At 37.8% G+C, this 18,553-nt stretch overlaps 1 protein-coding gene across 1 annotated transcript in view; it reads left to right on the top strand.

Annotated features, from left to right (window-relative positions):
* The first annotated feature begins 289 nt into the window (after positions 1 to 289).
* The window catches only part of LOC107697682 (heparan-sulfate 6-O-sulfotransferase 1-B-like), a 64,890-nt gene continuing 46,626 nt past the window's right edge, over positions 290 to 18,553 (top strand). Inside the window, exon 1 of the mRNA XM_016498478.1 lies at positions 290 to 1,212. Coding sequence (XP_016353964.1) covers positions 701 to 1,212 — 512 coding nt within the window. The 5' untranslated portion in view covers positions 290 to 700. The remainder of the gene's footprint in view (positions 1,213 to 18,553) is intronic.

Here is an 18,553-nt window from a genome sequence, read left to right as displayed (position 1 = left end):
ATGATTAAATAAAATAAAAGTTAAATAAAAATCAAAGTTAATTCTGTAAACGCAGTAGCCTATTTTGTTTACACAGTATAAACCGGTCTTTATATATAAAATGTTTATATTTTATCAAGAGGGCCCCTTGAAAGCTATCTACATATTTGAGTATCTTTGGCATAAAAAAAACTGAAAACGTGTCTGTAACTAATAGTCCACGACCAAAGGCTTCCTCAAAAAAAAAAAACAAAAACTCATAGTTACGAGTGTGAGTTTGATGTGTGTGTGTGTTGGCCTCAAAAAAAAAAAAAATCCTGCAAGCGACAACTCCAAACAAAGCATTTTCTTCATAGTTACGAGTGTGAGCTTGATGTGTGTGTGTGTGTGTGTGTTGGGGGAGTGGGTGTCGCTGTGTAGAATAATTATACGAGACAAGGGAGGTATTTTCTGACGGGTGGCTTCACTGAAGACTCAACAACTCTCGAGGTTTGAGGGCTGCTATGCCTTCATCTGCAACAAGGGTCCCGTGAACGGATCCGAACTGGATTTTCGACAGGTAGGACCGGTCGAAATGTGGATATAATGTATCCAAACACACATTGTCTCGAGATTCTAAACTCTTAAGTGGACCTATGATGATCTGCCTCCGGAGAGACGAGAAGGGTGCAAGCCACCACAGAAGCACCGCGGACTGTTGTTGTCTGAGAAATGATAACAAATGAACGACACGGAAAGGAACATGGCTGAAAGGACCAGTCAATTTCTGTTGATCGTCGTCGGATCAGTCTTCTTCATGCTGATTTTGTACCAGTACGTGGCGCCCGGGGTGATAAACTTCGGCTCCCCGCACGGGTACGAAGAGGACATGACCATTTTTCCCACTCCGGATCCGCACTATGTGAAAAAGTACTACTTCCCTATTAAAGATCTCGAGCGCAAAATAGATTTCGAAATCAAGGGGGACGACGTGATTGTGTTTCTCCACATTCAAAAGACCGGCGGGACGACCTTCGGGAGGCATCTAGTCCAAAATGTTCGACTGGAGCTTCCGTGTGATTGTAGACCGGGCCAGAAGAAGTGTACTTGCTACCGTCCGAACCGAAAGGAGACTTGGCTGTTCTCTCGCTTCTCCACCGGCTGGAGTTGCGGCTTGCACGCGGACTGGACCGAGCTCACCAACTGCGTTCCGGGAGTTCTCAACAAGAAAGAAAGCAAGTCGAAAAAAACGAGGTGAGTTTGTTTGTTTCACCCTGCAAGTGCTGGAAGTCGCAAGGCTTTCAAAACATTCAGTGTTGCCGGGAGTTTAAATAGTAAGGGAGATTTGTAAAAGTCTCAGATATTGGGATTGGCTTTGCCTGTATTGATACTATTACGGTTTTAAACTATTTTTCTGTGTAAAATCTCCTCAGTAAATTTTAAGTTGTGCGTAAACAGTAGACTCCGTGCATTAGTTCGCGCTTAGAAACCGTTCAAGTCATTGTTTACTCGGTCAAGACTGCAGTATCAGTTTCACGAAGGAAAATATAGGCTACTTGAATCCGATACATTGTTATCGAAGGAATGCGATTAGGTTAGGCAATATCATCTTGTTTTTGTTTCATTTACTGCTTCAGGGCGGGATGAGGTTTCCCCTTTAGTTTAACTGAAGTTATGCTGGAAAAGTCCAAAGGGTCATTCCACGATTTTCCATTTTGTAAAGGTGACTATCTTTTCTTTTTTAATCATTTTTATCAGATATGTAGCTATTTCTTGATGATAGCTTTAGAGTTCTTTAGCTATTAGTCTTGAGTTCAAGGTAGTGGCACTGCAAGGCATTTGTTAGAAATATTTAATGCTGATGTTTGTACAAATGTCCATTTTTCAATAATCATTTGTTAACTGTATGAAATCATGGTAATAGTGCTGACTTATTAAGACCATGCAGCCAAATCATCTGACATTTGTCTTTATAGTGTCGACTTCCAGAAGGGTTGATGATGTTATAAGAGATTTGTTTGTAATTATTTATGGAATAATACATCATTTAGTTGACACTTTTATATAGTCCTCTGAATTTGACCAGTGGTAATGGTTCATCGTTTCATTCCTTCGGGTTTGAACCTGTCCTTACAAAAATGAATATGTTAACCATAATTTCTATGATGTCGAAGTTGCTGCAATATAATATAACTCTCAGTCCTCTCATTGAGGTTTTTTTTTTTTTGGATGACAGTGGTACCGTAAGGTACCACAATTGACTGTAGTAATATTTTGGTAGAAACGGATTCTTTTTTTATGTAAAGGAAAGGATGCAGGGCTTGAACCCACAACCTTTCAGTTCATAGCTTGGAGCTTTAACCACCATGCTAGATCACCCCTTTTTCTACCCTGCACGCCATTTCTCTGAGTTGAGCACAAAATGAAGTGGCTTGATTGTTTATTGTCACAATGACTAGAAAACCAAAGCAGTTGCAGTTTATACACAAGGAAGCTCTCCAGCTGTTTTACCAGTCAGACACACAACAGGGTGTGTTTTAGCAGGCCTGCAGGGAGAGCTGAAATAACATGCTGATATCTTCCTATTCTGGACAACTTAAAGACTTCTTTCAAAACTTCTCTGCATTTGAAAATCACTGGCCCTAAATGTGATAATGGACACCGTGAGTCATGTTTCAGAGTTACTAAGTGCAAGGAAAGGGCATCCTAGAACTTGCCTTGCCTTTCACTTTCCCAGGTGGTTTTTTAGGGACTTTTTTGACTCTGCCGGGGGAACTTTGTAGAATGCCTGTGCATTCCAGTGTACTTTTAGCAAATGGCCAATTAAACTCTTAAACCTCTAACTGACAACCTGTGCATTCATGATGGTGATGACGGTACAAATGTGCACTTTTCAGTAAAAACCTTCTACATCCACAGGCATTGCAACCGTTAAATAGCCACATTCTGTCAGCTGTACACTTGGTTGATGAAAATTGGGAATTTCGTGGGTGGTTATGTCCAATCTCTGAGAAAGACGGTTTAAAGGCTGGTCCAACTAGCCTAATAGGTACCCTGCTGACTGAGTGCATCACACATGCCTTGACACAGGCCTAAGTGACTTGCACTACTAAGAGAACTGTCAGTTGTTACTGGCTGATCTCAACGGCCCCACACCATCAGCCACAGTTACACTTAAACAAGTGGAGCGCTGTTCACACTCCCCTGCTGTTGACGTGTTTTCAAGATGGAATCGCCATGTGTTCAGTCACTACAAAGTTCTTTCCGTACCCTCTGTATATATATATATATATATTTATACAACAGTTCGTTCTCGTTCTCAAATCTGATTGGTGGAGAACCGAGAGATATTGTACTGGTATCGCTATAGGAATGCCCTTTCACAATTTGTATCACTCCGCTTTCTGTATTTCTCACAGCGAGTGTCACGGCAGATGCCCAAATCCACTAAAATTTAAAAAATTTTTTTTTTTGTCACAGAATGTAGTTTTGAGAGTTTTTTTTTGTACTTGTTTTGACTTCAAATATGCGGTTTGTTAATAAAGATAACGTCTATTTGAAAATTTGCTTCGACGTTTTCGAAGATGTGAGCTCCAGGGCGTCATGTGTGACAGATCAGAGCAATCTTTCATTTACTTATTTAACATGAATTTGTCAAATTGCTACTCCATATCAATCGCCTACAAAGAAAATACAGAATAATTAGAATAATTAGAACAATCATTAACATAAATAAATAATAGAGTGTCATATCTATACACATTTTTTCCAGAACGTCCACATGCCTTGACACAGGCCTAAGTGACTTGCACTACTAAGAGAACTGTCAGTTGTTACTGGCTGATCTCAACGGCCCCACACCATCAGCCACAGTTACACTTAAACAAGTGGAGCGCTGTTCACACTCCCCTGCTGTTGACGTGTTTTCAAGATGGAATCGCCATGTGTTCAGTCACTACAAAGTTCTTTATTTTACACGAACGTTCTTGCGACCCGGTAGCAATTCTTCCACGGCCCGGTAGTGGGTTGTGACCCGGTGGTTGGGGACCTCTGATGTAAGTGGTTAAATATACTTGGACCTCAGCTTTTATGATGTGAGATTAATGTAAACAGCCCACAGTGAACACTCTTGTAATTCACTTCAACCTTTTCAAACTTTATGAATGATTATTTTAGGTTTAAGTGGTATGTGTGTAAGGAACTGGAAGCGAGCAGAGTACGGCTGTTTCTAAAGCACGCAGTGCCATCTGCTGTTAAAAACTAAGCTCCGAATCGATTCAAAAGAGAATCGCAGAATCGATCCACGAATCTATTTATCGTCGCACCCTTACTGAATTGTCTAGCAACTTTTATGATGGCTGTTGTTGTTGTTTATTATTCAATAAATATTTTATATACATAATTAGGGTTGGGTATCGTTTGAATTTTATCAATTCCGATTCTGCTTATCGATTCCGATTATTTTCGATTCCCAGTTTCGATTCCAGTGTGATTAAATAATGATATCAAACATTTATCCTGTGTCTCTTTTTTGCAAACCATTTATTGAAGCTGAATACCATGAACAAAAATCAACATGCTACATAAAAACTGGACTCTTTAAGAGTTGTTTGTGTGCAAAATAGAACTGCGTGATTCTGAATAAATTAAGTTTTTTTTTCTCTTTTTTTTCCCCAATGGAAGTTGTGGTTCTCTCATGATTCTGAAGAAAAAACATTAGACAACTAAACAAAATCACATGTAATTTATTTATTTATTAACAGCCCCTTTTCACCACCTACTGGCATAACAATGTAATTGATAAATCTTTATTTGAAGTGTCAAATTACTTTCACAAGGTGATTTACTCTATTTTAATCGCTACCATACACATCGCACACACAGTTTATATCTGAACTATAAACGTTTATCCCAGTACTTCTGTGATTTGAATGTTTGTAACACAGAAATAATGATACTGTGTGGCTGAAAAGACTGTGAAGCTTTTTTCGATTCCAATGTGATTAAATAATGATATCAAACATTTATCCTGTGTCTCTTTTTTGCAAACCATTTATTGAAGCTGAATACCATGAACAAAAATCAACATGCTACATAAAAACTGGACTCTTTAAGAGCTGTTTGTGTGCAAAATAGAACTGCATGATTCTGGATTGAGTTCTTGTCCCCTTTTTTTTTCCCAAACGGAAGTTGTGGTTCTCTCATGATTCTGAAGAAAAAACATTAGACAACTAAACAAAATCACATGTAATTTATTTATTTATTAACAGCCCCTTTTCACCACCTACTGGCATAACAATGTAATTGATAAATCTTTATTTGAAGTGTCAAATTACTTTCACAAGGTGATTTACTCTATTTTAATCGCTACCATACACATCGCACACACAGTTTATATCTGAACTATAAACGTTTATCCCAGTACTTCTGTGATTTGAATGTTTGTAACACAGAAATAATGATACTGTGTGGCTGAAAAGACTGTGAAGCTTTTTCATTCATGACAGACAGCTGCTCTCTTTAGGTCAGTGGCAGTGCAAACGCAGATTTAAATGTTCAAATCACACTGGTGTGATCGTATGCTGCACAGACGAACCCAGTGATAACAACATTGATCGCAATAACAATGTAATTGATAAATCTTTATTTGAAGTGTCAAATTACTTTCACAAGGTGATTTACTCTATTTTAATCGCTACCATACACATCGCACACACAGTTTATATCTGAACTATAAACTTTTATCCCAGTACTTCTGTGATTTGAATGTTTGTAACAGAAATAATGAAAAGACTGTGAAGCTGTTTCATTCATGACAGATGACAGCTGCTCTCTTTAGGTCAGCGGCAGCGCGAATGCAGATTTAAATGTTAAAATCACACTGGTGTGATCGTACGCTGCACGGACGAACCAACAAGTGATCACAACATTGATCGCACACGTCAAAGGTTGAGGAATGAAACAGATGAATCATTGTAATTTAAGAATAGGATCAATCACGTTGGTGCTTGAATCGTTTTCGCGATCTTTAACGATCTATTAAATGAAAGTGCTTTGTCATGTTGGTGGTGACACCTCTCTTGCAACATGTTTAGCTATCACAGATATTATACTTAGCTTTTTTGGCTTCTGATCGCAAATGTAGCCAAACTTTGGAGCGTTTAGATTAGCGAGCAAGGTCCTGGCAGATCGCTAGGTCCGGTCCTCACAGATGAAGAAAAAAAACCGCACAGGAATCGATAGGCAAATTGAAATTTTAATTTGACAAGAAGGATCCGATTCCTGACCTTAAGTATCCAATTCTGGAATCGGAATCGATTTTCGATTCCCAACCCTATACATAATAGTAGTATTTAGTATTGGGAAACGGGGTGTGTGTGTGTGTGTTCGTGATTGTGATTTTAGTGACATTGTTCCACCATTAGATGGCGACAAGAGACTGTTTTACGAGTGAGCAGTAAATACTTTTATATTGAAAGAGACTGAAACGGAAGTTATTTTTACTGAAGAATAAATGCTGTATCAGATGCAGGTGATCACACTCGCTCAGTCCATCTCTCTCTCATAATACTCTACATAATACACAGATTAGAACTCTAAAGCTATCATCAAGATTTCTTTGAATACTGTAATACAATAAGCTTTCAATGAAGCAACTCAACGTTCCTTCGTTACTAGTTCTAAAGTGACATTTTCTTTTAGTAACAGAGGCTTGAGCTCAGCTGTTAAACTGTCAAATTGAGATTTGAATCTGTGGCGGAAGGAAGTAGTTCTGCACAAAAGAGACTAAAAAGAGAAAACTTTTTAAAGAGACTCCGTTGTTGGTTTTCTTATATATTTACACACTCGTGCCATTTAAATTTTGTATAAATGCAATATCACACTCGTAGACGTGAGATATGGCTGTATATCGGCATGCTGTGATTACCTGCAGCCAAATCACAGCCGTGCCGATATACAGCCATATCTCACATCTACGAGTGTGATATCGCTCATATATGCTAATGAAATTATGTGATGGACAATACTGTATACCAGTCAGTACCATATCAGACAGTATTTTTTTTTTATCATTATCGGTTTAAATATATTGGATATTAAATTGTGCATCCTCATTTTCCCTTTTTTTATTTAGACTATCTTTGCCATCATCTACTTGCTGATTTAAATTTTTATAAAAACATTGTTAAATGTAAGCAGCAAATCTGAAAAAGAATATCTATTTTTATACATAATAATGCTGTAATGCCTAGATTCAATTTTAGTATTTAAAATAAAAATAATTTTAAGTTTTAAATTAGGGATGCACGATATATCGTCCACCATATTGGTATCGGCCGATAAATGCTCATTTTTTCTGTTATCTTTGGGATGTGGCTTTTAATGATGAGACCTTTTTTGTAATCAGGCTCTAAAAAAGTATATAAAAATTTGGATATAGATTTATCGGCCAACATATCGGTTATCGGCTTTCAAAAATAAAGAATTATCGGTTATCGGTATCGGCCAAAACTTTCATATCGGTGCATCCCTATTTTAAATGTTTCATTATTAATTTATTTATATAAAGTAGTGTAGAATTTAAATATTACTTAAAATAGCAATTTATCAGCCATAACATGAAATTAATTATCATCTTACTGGTATCAGACAGAAATTTTACATCTGTGTGAAAAATTAACCCTCATTGATTTTTCTAGTTTCCAAGGAATTTTGTACAGTAAATTTTAATGATTAAATTTTTTTGTTGCTCGAACATGAGAATTAGAGTTCACTTAAGTCTTATTTGGACATTTTCAGTGTATACATTAGTTTGTGATCGTTTATTTCTAGTCTAGTCGACTGACTATTGATTCTGCCAGAAGTAGTTGAACCTCTTGCTCTAATGGGTTTTAGCTTGTTAAGATTATCATAAACTCCACAGTAAAAGACTCATTATCTGTTCTTTCCCTGCGAAACATCTCAATGACACACACATTTGTGTCTGTGTGTGTCAACGAGAGAGGGACAGCAATTTGACTCTCATCTAGAAATAGAATAAGGTTAGTTGCACTTGAGGAAGATGTTGTAACTGATAGTTAGGATAGGGTCTGTGCACTACTAAATTAATGTCGCAGCATGCAGTTGCATGGAGAGGAGTTGTCTAAATGACTGGTCAAAGGGTTTAGCTTAGAGGTCTAAAGCCCGAATCCAGCCCGTACCTGAGATCGTCTGACCCGACCCGAGCGGCACAGTTAAATTTAGAGCCCGAACCCGAAATCATTTTTTTTCCTCACAACGAATAGCCAATTTAAAAAAAATGCTGTCATTCATGATTGCATGCAACGGTCAGTAAGCAAATACATGTAAAGTAGGGCTGCACGATAAATCACCCTTTAAATGGTACTGGGAAATAGTTCGCGCAAAATCGTCCCAGTACTTTAGTACTGTACATTTAGTTCTGGAACTAAAGCGGTGCGAAAGGCCCTTTAGTTCCTTCAAAAACAGCGATTTTACCCCCTCATTGCAGAGAAATATAACGTTGCGAGTCAGTAGCCTGTCGAAGCACGGAAACTTTTATTAGTAAAATAGCTGTGATGTCGTGTGCAATAATGTGTGTGTGCGTCTATGAAAGCAGCGTAGCCTGCATTTAGTTTTAGTTTAGCTATAAACCCGAGCCCGACCCGAACCCGAAGCTATTCATTAAACATTAACCCGAACCCGACCCAAAACCCGAAAGTATTTCGGGACCCGTAGGGTAGCAGACCTCTAGATTAGCGTCATGGTGACTCATTGGAATTGCGTTCGTGACTGTGTTTCTTTGTGTATCTTGTGTTAGTAATAGTGGTCGACCGATATATCGCCAAGGCCGATATATCGGACGATATTTGGTATTTTTCAAATATCGGCATCGGCCAATAAGTTTTTCTGTTTGGCCAATGCGTTCGTGGCGTGACTTTTATTTTGATGGCGTGGCGTGACTTTTATTTTGACGGCGCGCCAGACTTTTATTTTGACGGCGCTGAGAACGGCAGCACCTGAACACACAGTGCTCACATTCTCCCTCTTGTTCGCTGTCATCGTTAACAGTTCTGTCCACGGATAGAAGTCTGTCTAATAATCAGATAGAACTGTTAAACAAAGGAATTAAATGTATACAAAAAAGTATTATAACGATTGCTTTTATATTGTTAGTAATAGAAAGGCAAACATTATAATACTTTCTCGTTTGCTGTCAGCATTCAGCAAATACGCATTTATATAATTTAAACAAATCTTTGAATGACTAATGAACATCTAATTTCAAAAACATTGCAAGCTTAGTCGAATCCAGCTGTGAGATCTTGTGAAGTGTGCATTTGTATCCTGCACGATCGCGTGTACTCTGTGTAAAGGTCAGTCCGTGTGAATTGAATACGGACAGGAGGAGAGTTCAGCTTCATTGAGACGCGCGATTGACAAACTTTAAACTCGTGATTTCAAATTATGCTGCGCTTCATGCTTTTGCCCAATGTCATATTCATGTAATTTTCACTGTGTGCTGTATGTAAAATGCTGTTACCATGGCTTTATTTGAAAAAATGTGATTCCCAATGCACACAAACTTCCCAGAATACTGAGTGCCCTGTTGGTTACAGTGTTTACTTCCTTTTAAATTATATTTTTATTAAATATTTGTTTATTTGTGAAAAATACTTTGTCATTTAAAGTATAAGCATGTTTATTTTACACATTTATTTTTTAATCCATTTTCAAATGATTTCAAATTTCTTAAATATTAAATAAAATTATATCGGCTTTATATCGGCCACCCTGCTTTCCAAGATATCGCCATCGGCATCGGCTGTCAAAAAACCAATATCGGTCGACCACTAGTTAGTAATACAGGATATGCATGTACAAGTTAGTAAGCAACCTTTAAAACATTTAAGCAAACTCAGCAGATTTCACAGTGTGTCTGTAAAGAAATAGATTGTAGAATAGATAGATAGAAGTGGGGTGAGTTGACAAAACCTGCCATCACAATGCAAAGTTGATGCCAGGGTTGTTTCTACAGTGTTTTGGATGGTTGTCCAAGTCTGCCGGCCTCTGACATTCTGTTTGTGCTTTGATTCATTTTATTTATTTACTTACTTTCTTCACTCATTCTATTGTAGTTCCAAGGGAATTTCTCAAGTCTGATCAAAGATGAATAGTGATCAACAAACCAAACTTAGTTGGTCATCAGTCATGTTAATAGCACAATCTGTGAACATTGCAAGGTTAATACTGAGCATTTTGAAGAAGACTGTATTCTGGCCCTTTGCTTAACCCATCACCCACATGCCGTGTTAGTTTTCACCTAAGCAAACAACTATTGACAGCTTTAAGTCCAGTCTGTCTGTAGCTCCTGGCAACAGAGTGTTTACATCGTCTGCATGTCATGAGAGTTGCTTATCTTAACGACTATGCAGGAAACTGCAGTTAAAAGCCTGTAAAAGCATTCATAAACCTTCCCATTATCAGATCATTAGATTGTTGCAGTAATGTTATTTATTAGTCGATGTGTTAGTTAAGTAGCACCACACCTCGGGTGATGTGCAGTTCAGAGTGGAGTTGTAATGAAATGCTGGCTGTCTAGATTTGGATCAGGCGGGATGGTGACATAGATTTAGACAGAGCTGCTTTTGTGCTAAATTTGGGTCTCGGGATGCACTGGGAACTGTTCAGGGATATTATTTCTAGGTAAGGTCTCTTTGTAGCTCGAATGCTTATAAGAGGATTTGTTATGGACATAAATGCTGATAATCAGTACAGAAGATCTTCAGCTTGATTTTCTACCACAGAAACTTGTGTGCAGCACGGGTTGATTATGAATTGCTTTGCTTTATTCATGGTGCTTGTGACTTTTTGGGATAAACTGAGTAGAATGGATATTTCTGGACGACTTTCACTGACAAATGGCGGTTAAAATGGCTTCAGTCAAGGATGTACTGTATAAATAAAGCGCTTCATGTATAAAACTAACACCTGGAGAAAGCTATTTGCATTCCCAGTTCTCAATGGCCAATGTAGGTATTGTGCTTTTAATAATGACAAGTGAATTGTTATCTACATAAAAGCATCTAAAATGTAAGCATTTTACATATGAACAACTTCAGAGATGTAAAAATGTGGAATCATTTTTGTTAACAGGATATTAAATTCATAGAATTGATAGGTTGATTTTATTGTATTTAATCAATGAGAAAAATTCAATCTGTTCAGTGCCATCACATTTCATGTATTTACCTAATTTGCATTATACAGTAAATGGTTTTATTCTGTTCTTTGTGATTTCTGATGCCATTTTCAACTAATTTGAAGGGATTTCATCCTTTTAGTTAACCTAATGTTTAACTTTAAAATTATGAAAATTGTCATTTAATATTTAAGTAGTCATTAAATGTTTGTAATTGTATTTCGAAACTGATACACTAAGATTTTTAAAAAATGTTTTTAAAAGAAGCCTTTTATGCTTTCCAAGGCTGCATTTATTTGATTAAAATGCTGTGAAAGTAGTAATATTGTGAAATAATATTTCAATTTTTAAAAACTGTATTCTACATGACTACTTTTAAATGTCCTTCATTGTGCTTTTTGCTCTTGATTTTATGTAGTTTTGGCATCTACCAGTAGGCGCTAACTGCTTAACATAACCAGCCAACAATTAAAACAATGAGCAATGGCAACAAGGGGTCAGGAAGCCATAGGATCAGAGGTTATAAATAGACTCTCAATGGGTGAATCCTCTTTGCCGCACTGGTGTAATCTTGGAGAAGGTGCACAGACATAATAATAGTGGTTCTGGCTGCAGGATGTGATTTACTGTGAGCCAGAGAGACAGGACAGCAGCCTGTGAGGGAACAGGCCAGTGGTAAGCCACTAACTACCTGTCCGCAGAGACAAATGAGGGCCAAATTCTCTCAGACTTTCCCCTGCTCTTATTTTCTCGTTGTGCTCATTGCCTTCCTCATTGTATCTACTCCTCTTTCTTTCTGTAGCACTCACTTTATAGCTTCTCTCTCCCTGTCCTTCTCTGTGAGCGTGACTGAAGTGTCTCTTTTAATGTAAAACTACACCATTATAACCATCTTCTTTTGTATTGCTTGTTAAGTAAATAATGTCGGCACACTAGGGAAAACTACTATATAAATTGTGGTTCCCTGGCATGTGGGTTTAATGCAGAAGTCTGGACCCCTTCAAGGCATGGATTTCCTGTAGCAGGCATGAAACTGGATGAGCTCTGGATGAGCAGTGGTCTGTAGCGGCGGTGAGAAGCAGGAGGTTCGTCGCTAAATTGAATCAGATGTTGTCAGGCTGTGATGGCTCACGGTTCAGTGAGAGCCACTCAGACACACTTTGGAGGTAATTGGAGGACTTTTCTCTTCAACCTCACTCGTCCTTTTGGTGATTTATCTTAAGATATGACTGTAGTGTTGGTATTATTAAAATTTTACACAGATATCACACATTCAGACTCACTTCTGGGACTCCTGTTTTTGAAGTCTCATGTAGCCTTTTGAAGAGAGTCTTTTAAAAAAGTGTGACTTAAAATAAATTTTTACTGAAATTAAAATATTTTTAAAAAATGACATTATTTTTAATTTTGTGTAGTTTAACTTGAACTACTAAAATAACTAAAACTAATAAATAAAAGTAATTCTAAACTATACACACATATATTCTAAGCATATATATATTATATATATATATATATATTATTGTTATTATTATTATTATTATTTTATTTTTTATTTATTTTTTTTTTTTGTAGTCTGAACAGATTTGTAATAATCAAAGGCGATCTAGCAGAAGTGTGTGCTTGCGCATTTCTTGACCATTACACATTGATGTGGCTGCGGGTGCTTGAAGAGTTCAAAGCCTTAGGTGCTTCTGGGTCTCTCAGTATTAAGGACAGTTGATCAGGGGACACACCTGAACCTCGGGATGTTAGCTGTGTCAGTGGCCGCACATGGCATGATAGCATAGCACACAGCCATGTCCCTATGAGCCGGGACAGCCTTAGTGTGTTAATCCAATCAGATCAGCGGGGTATTAGAGACCTTTGTCTCCAAAGAAGACCATGGAGTTATGCTAATCTCTTTAGCGATGAGTGCTGGGGCCAGAGTGCCTTTCTCTCATGAGATGCAGACAGACAGTTGGTTCCTGTGTTGAGAGGGTTATTTAATGCAAAAGAGAACATCCATGATGATGTAGCATGTTTTAGGACCACATAGGGCTGAGAACAGTGAACCTTCTAATTGAGAAATGTTCCATTAAAAAAAAATGCTGGAACCGAATGATGTTCCAAATGACGTGGACAGATGATTCCAATGAGTTGGTTCTCCTTAGTGAAACATATGGCACAACCAGTGTGGTCTGATTCCTAAAATAATGATTCTAATGAGTAAATCCCTGTCAGCACATTCAGTGTAGACTGACTTCCAAAAGTGTGAATATAATGAGATGGTTCATTTTAGTGAATCAGAAACATACAGTACAGTGCAATCAGTGTAATCTGATTCCTGATAGAATGAATGTTATGAACCGGTTCTTTTTATTGAATCAAAAACATGCAGCGCAACCAGTGTAATCCAATTCCTGAATGAATGAATGAATCTTATGAGCTGGTTCATTATGGTCAATCAAAAACTTACAGCACAACCTGTGTAGTCTGATTCCCAAACAAATAATTCCCAAACAATTCTTCTGGTGAATACACATAGGTCTACCGCATGCAACTTTGAGTCCTAACTGTGAGTCACTGACTGATGTATTTAAAGATGCATATTATGTTTATTCCTTTCAAGCACTGAAAGATTTGTTAATTAAACCATTAAAGAACTAAAATCGAATTGGAACCTATGGACTTCAGTGTCACGAAAAAGGGCAAACTTGAAAGTCCTTTTTTAAATATGAAACTCCTTGTCCATACCAAACTGAGCAACGCTTTTATTTCTTGCTCAGCATGAAAGTTGAAATTGATGCTTGCAAATGCGTCACACTTTTAATGGCAAAAAGTCTTGCTTGAATACGCCCCTCACCGCCTCAGTGACTAGATGACTGATCTTCACATCATTTGCCGGGACTCAGTGCTGTATGAAATTGAATTCAGGGAAAGTGAAGAACACAAGATGGGGATTTAGAAGCTGATTATTGTATTCTACTAGGGAGAAAAATGTTATCAGTTACTCCCTTCAGGAAAAGCAGGCTTAAACCGAAGCATACGCACACTGCCTTCATCACACAGGAAGTACACGAAAGCTCACCGGTCAATCGGTCAAATAAAAGTGATTAGAAGAGTCTCTCACGATCATTGTTCCTATCACCCTCATCTAGCATCAAGGACGTGAGGGGGATGAGGAATTCTTGTGTTGGCGATCGTGACAGTCATTCTTTTTTGGTTTAAATTCAATCATTTTGCCACTTTGATTTTCTTAGGCCTCGTTTGTCGGCTGTGAATGACATCTCACTTAGCACGTCTTCAGATCTATACCGGTGCGCACAGGAAATGGGCTGTCCTGCTGTCTTGCACTAGATTGATGCTCTACAAGGGCAAATTACAAGGTAATGAGTGGTTAGCAGGAGACACTCTTTAATTATGGCTTGATGGTCTCGAGTGAGTCTGAAGGACAGCTATGGATTGTTGTGTGCCTGTTTGTGCGTGTCTGGATGTTTCAAGTAGCGGCTTGAAACCGTCTCGCACTTTCTCCTGTATTTTTAGTCTGTTCCAAATCTGGAGGTCCATCTCAAGGCGGACTAATAATAGCCCAGGGGCCTATTATGACAATGACGTGCAATCTGTCTCTTTTTACTGAACGGCTGGCAGGGCGCAAGCAGACTGAGATACCCTCATTAAAGTGTGCTCTTACTAAAATATGTGAAAACGGGTGATGAAGGAGAGCAGTTTGTGCGGGAACGATGACAGAATCGAAAGCTGTGACCAAATGGTGGTTCCCAGTGGGATTTCATTATCGAATTGTCGAGCACATGTCAACATATTTGCACATGCACACTTAGTGGTGTGTGTAGGATTTTTTTCCTTTGCTTTTTTTGGCTACATTCGGACGTCATTGGTGACATTGGGTAGCACAGGCTGTGTTAACCACAGCTGTGCCCACACAGAATCTGCACACTTTTTTTCACATTTCCCACACTGGTTGTGGAGGAAAGTCTTATGAATTTATTTAAATATGATAATTTTAAACAGAATTTTAGCTTTTAGCTTTTTGCTTTGGCCTTTTTGCTTTTTTCAGTGAGAAGACTGATAATATTGAGAGGAAACTGGATTGTGGAAAGGACGTGTACCACATTCAAACATGCACCGCTTATTTGAGCACTGTGATTCAGTTTCACATTGTATTGCTATTGTTTCATTTAGTTATATCTGTGCTATAATGCTTGTTTTGTTTACATATGAAAAAAGTACTCCTATACCTATTGCTGTAATTTATACAGGGAACTATCTAACATTTGAATTAATTTTTTAAATGTAAAAAAATTCATTTAAAAAATCATTTTTAAATTAACAACAGGGCCCAAACTGTGCAATTAAATAGTTTTGTTATTGAACAGATTATTAATTATCAGGCCGACTAAATGACAGTGTTATCTTGACTAAAATTAAAACTATTAAATCTAAAACAAAAAATAATTTTTGTTAATTTAAATGTAAACATAAATGTTACATGGAAAAATATAAACTTAGAAAACTATATAAACATAAATGAGAAAAGTTGCCTTGGCAAATAACTGAAACAAAATATTTGAAGTACTAAAATTACTAAAATAAAAATAAAGCTAAATATTTAAGTATAATAATATATACTATATAAAAATATATTATTTACTATTAAAAAAAATAATAAAATACTATAATAGTATATAAATAATATGAATAAATAACACTTTTAATTCCCCAATATATCTATCACTAGTGCAGGCCTTTGTATGTATTGGCCAAGCTGTGGGTCAGCTGAAGGAAGTGTTGTAAAGGTGACGAGAATAAACAAGGAACTCATTGAGTATGTTCAAAGTGAGGTTTATGCAGGGACGAAGAGCCTGGATAATGTGCAATGGTTGAGAAAAAATAGGAAGAACAAGGTTGTCACAGAGTTTGCACTCTTCTGCAGACGTTTGCTTCCTACTGCCTCTGATATGCTCAGCCAATCGACATGCGTACAGTAATTCCAGGCTCCCTCTGGCTGTTTCTGGCTTTACCGCAAGTCCTGGACACAGGTCCCGCAACACTGCACCAGATTGATTCCTTTTGCATGCTGTAAATCTTCCCCGCACCTCTGCTAATGCCCTGAGAACAGAGCCAGGATAGACGGCTCTTCATTACCCCAACAGCGGGGCATCCAAACCAACCCATAACACAGTCGATTCTCAGCACAAACCGCATCTGTTATCCTGAAGTGTAAGATGTTAAATAAAGAAAAGGAAAGGCTGAGCATGTGGAAACTGATCATTTGGCTCGATTCTAAAGGGTTTCTTTTTCCCCCTTGTTGTTGCTGAGCAGATGTCTTCAGCCAGCGAGAATTAGGTTCCGTGAAATTTGGGCTGGCATTGTGTTATTAGACATCTGGATGTTGCCTGATATTTGGCTTTGCAGCAGTTGAGGGATTTAAACCAGCAAATTTTTCGATTTTTGAGCCTCTTGCACACACAGTTGAAAGTGCAGAAAAAGCTAAACGCTAGAAGGAACATCTGAGAAATTGTGTGAGATGGAGCATATGCTGGGAAAACAAAAGCTTAAACTCCTATTTTGAAGGTGCCCACCTCCCTGATCTTGAAACATAAATCTAGTGGGATTGGGAGAGAAGGAAAACCAATGCACCCATCACTAGAGATATTATTACCCATTTATGGTAGTATTTATACCTCCGCTGGGCCTGCAGAGCACCGAGGGGAAGTGAGGTCATATATGTTGGGTTTGCTGGAGGCTGGTTTACATTCTCCTGAACACGTTTTATTTATTAATACTATGATGGAGGTCAGTAACAGGCACTTTTCTGCACATATCCAGCATGGTAGAGGAGGCGTTGAGAGCACCGGCTTGCCTGCAGTGAGTTTTGGGATGTGAGTGGGTTTTGGTTTATGCTCTTACCTGGACATGGATCAGAAAGCAGGGCTTGCAAAAGTTCAAAATCCCTGGTAGCCCTTCGGGCAGGCATTCTTCAGATTTTGGTAGCCCAAAAATGAAATGAACTAGCCCGAATAAAAGATATTGTATTTTTTCTTCAAATAACAAGTCAAGAGAGTAGGGGTGCAACGGATCACAAATCTCACGGTTCGGATTATATTACATTATCATATCACATTTTGAGTCACAGATCGGATCATTTTTCAGATGAGCAAAAAAAAATATGGTTCTTTATTATTTAAGTAACACTTATTATTTAAAGAACAATTTACTACTTCGATACCACAGCAAAAACTAGTAGCATATAGGGATGTAACGATTCACTCAACTCACGATGTGATATGATTCACGATACTGATTTCACAATACAATTTTCTCACAATTTCTTTTTAACAAAATGAGATTTAAGACAGATTTAAAAAAGGTGTCCTTTTGTTATTTCTCAGACCAAAAGGCTGCACATTATTTTGTGAAATTGAAAATGTCAAACAATATTCTAACTTGAAATTTTAAAACAAATCCCAAATCAAATAAATAAATAATACAAATAAAAGAAATGTCTCCATGCAAGTAAACTAAGGTTTTACCTGTGTATTTTAATCACGATCCAAACAAAGATGCTGCATATATGTTACTTAGATTGTAAAATTTTGAAACAAAATGGTCTGACTTTTGCTTTGTGATACTACATAAAAAATCTGAACGAAACAAAAACAGCAGATGGGCTGAATGAGACGCAAATGTCACTTTCTGTCAGCAGGTGGCGCTTAAACAGCAGGTATTTATAGGCTGCTGCCCCTTTAAGACCGAATGTATGGATCCAATTAGATGCACGTGCGATTTCTTTCTCCACTGTTTACGTTCATTTAAGACATGAAAATACTTGCAGAGATGGTTATTTTGAGATAATTTTGCTTGTATGTGTCCGTTCAAGCGAAAGAGGAATCAATTCTGTGTTCGTGCTCTGCCTGAAACGCCGCTCTGTATGTGTGCGCTTTGAGCGTGTGCACGCGAGGCGCGAGCACTGAACTGAATTCTTCATGCGCATGAATGGTTTAAAACGCTTGAATATTTAAATTGGTAAGACTTAGAAACACATGTAAATGACAAACTATGATCCGTTTCACCCCTACAAGCGAGTGAACAACGCGAATCAAGGAAGGGATTTTATATCACTATTCAAGATAGCCCGACTGGAAAACACAATAGCCACGGGACGTCGGACTAGCGATTTTGCGAGCCCTGTATGCCATTACCTATATTGTACTGTGCTACAGTTATGGAGGCCCTTCATAATGCAGAGGTCAGCTGCCTGCTCTGCCAATAGTTAGAAATGCCACTATAGTAAGCAGTGTTTAATAAAAAGCTGTTTTTCTAAATTCTGCTTTGGTGAAATTCAGTGCAGTCATGTATCGTGATATGTATCGTATCGTGGCCTATGTATCGTGA

The sequence above is a fragment of the Sinocyclocheilus anshuiensis genome, unplaced genomic scaffold, assembly GCF_001515605.1.
Source record: "Sinocyclocheilus anshuiensis isolate Anshui unplaced genomic scaffold, SAMN03320099.WGS_v1.1 scaffold886, whole genome shotgun sequence".
Classification (NCBI taxonomy): domain Eukaryota; kingdom Metazoa; phylum Chordata; class Actinopteri; order Cypriniformes; family Cyprinidae; genus Sinocyclocheilus; species Sinocyclocheilus anshuiensis.
The sequence above is the reverse complement of the archived record's forward strand: the minus strand, read 5'-3'. Positions and strand labels throughout refer to the sequence as shown.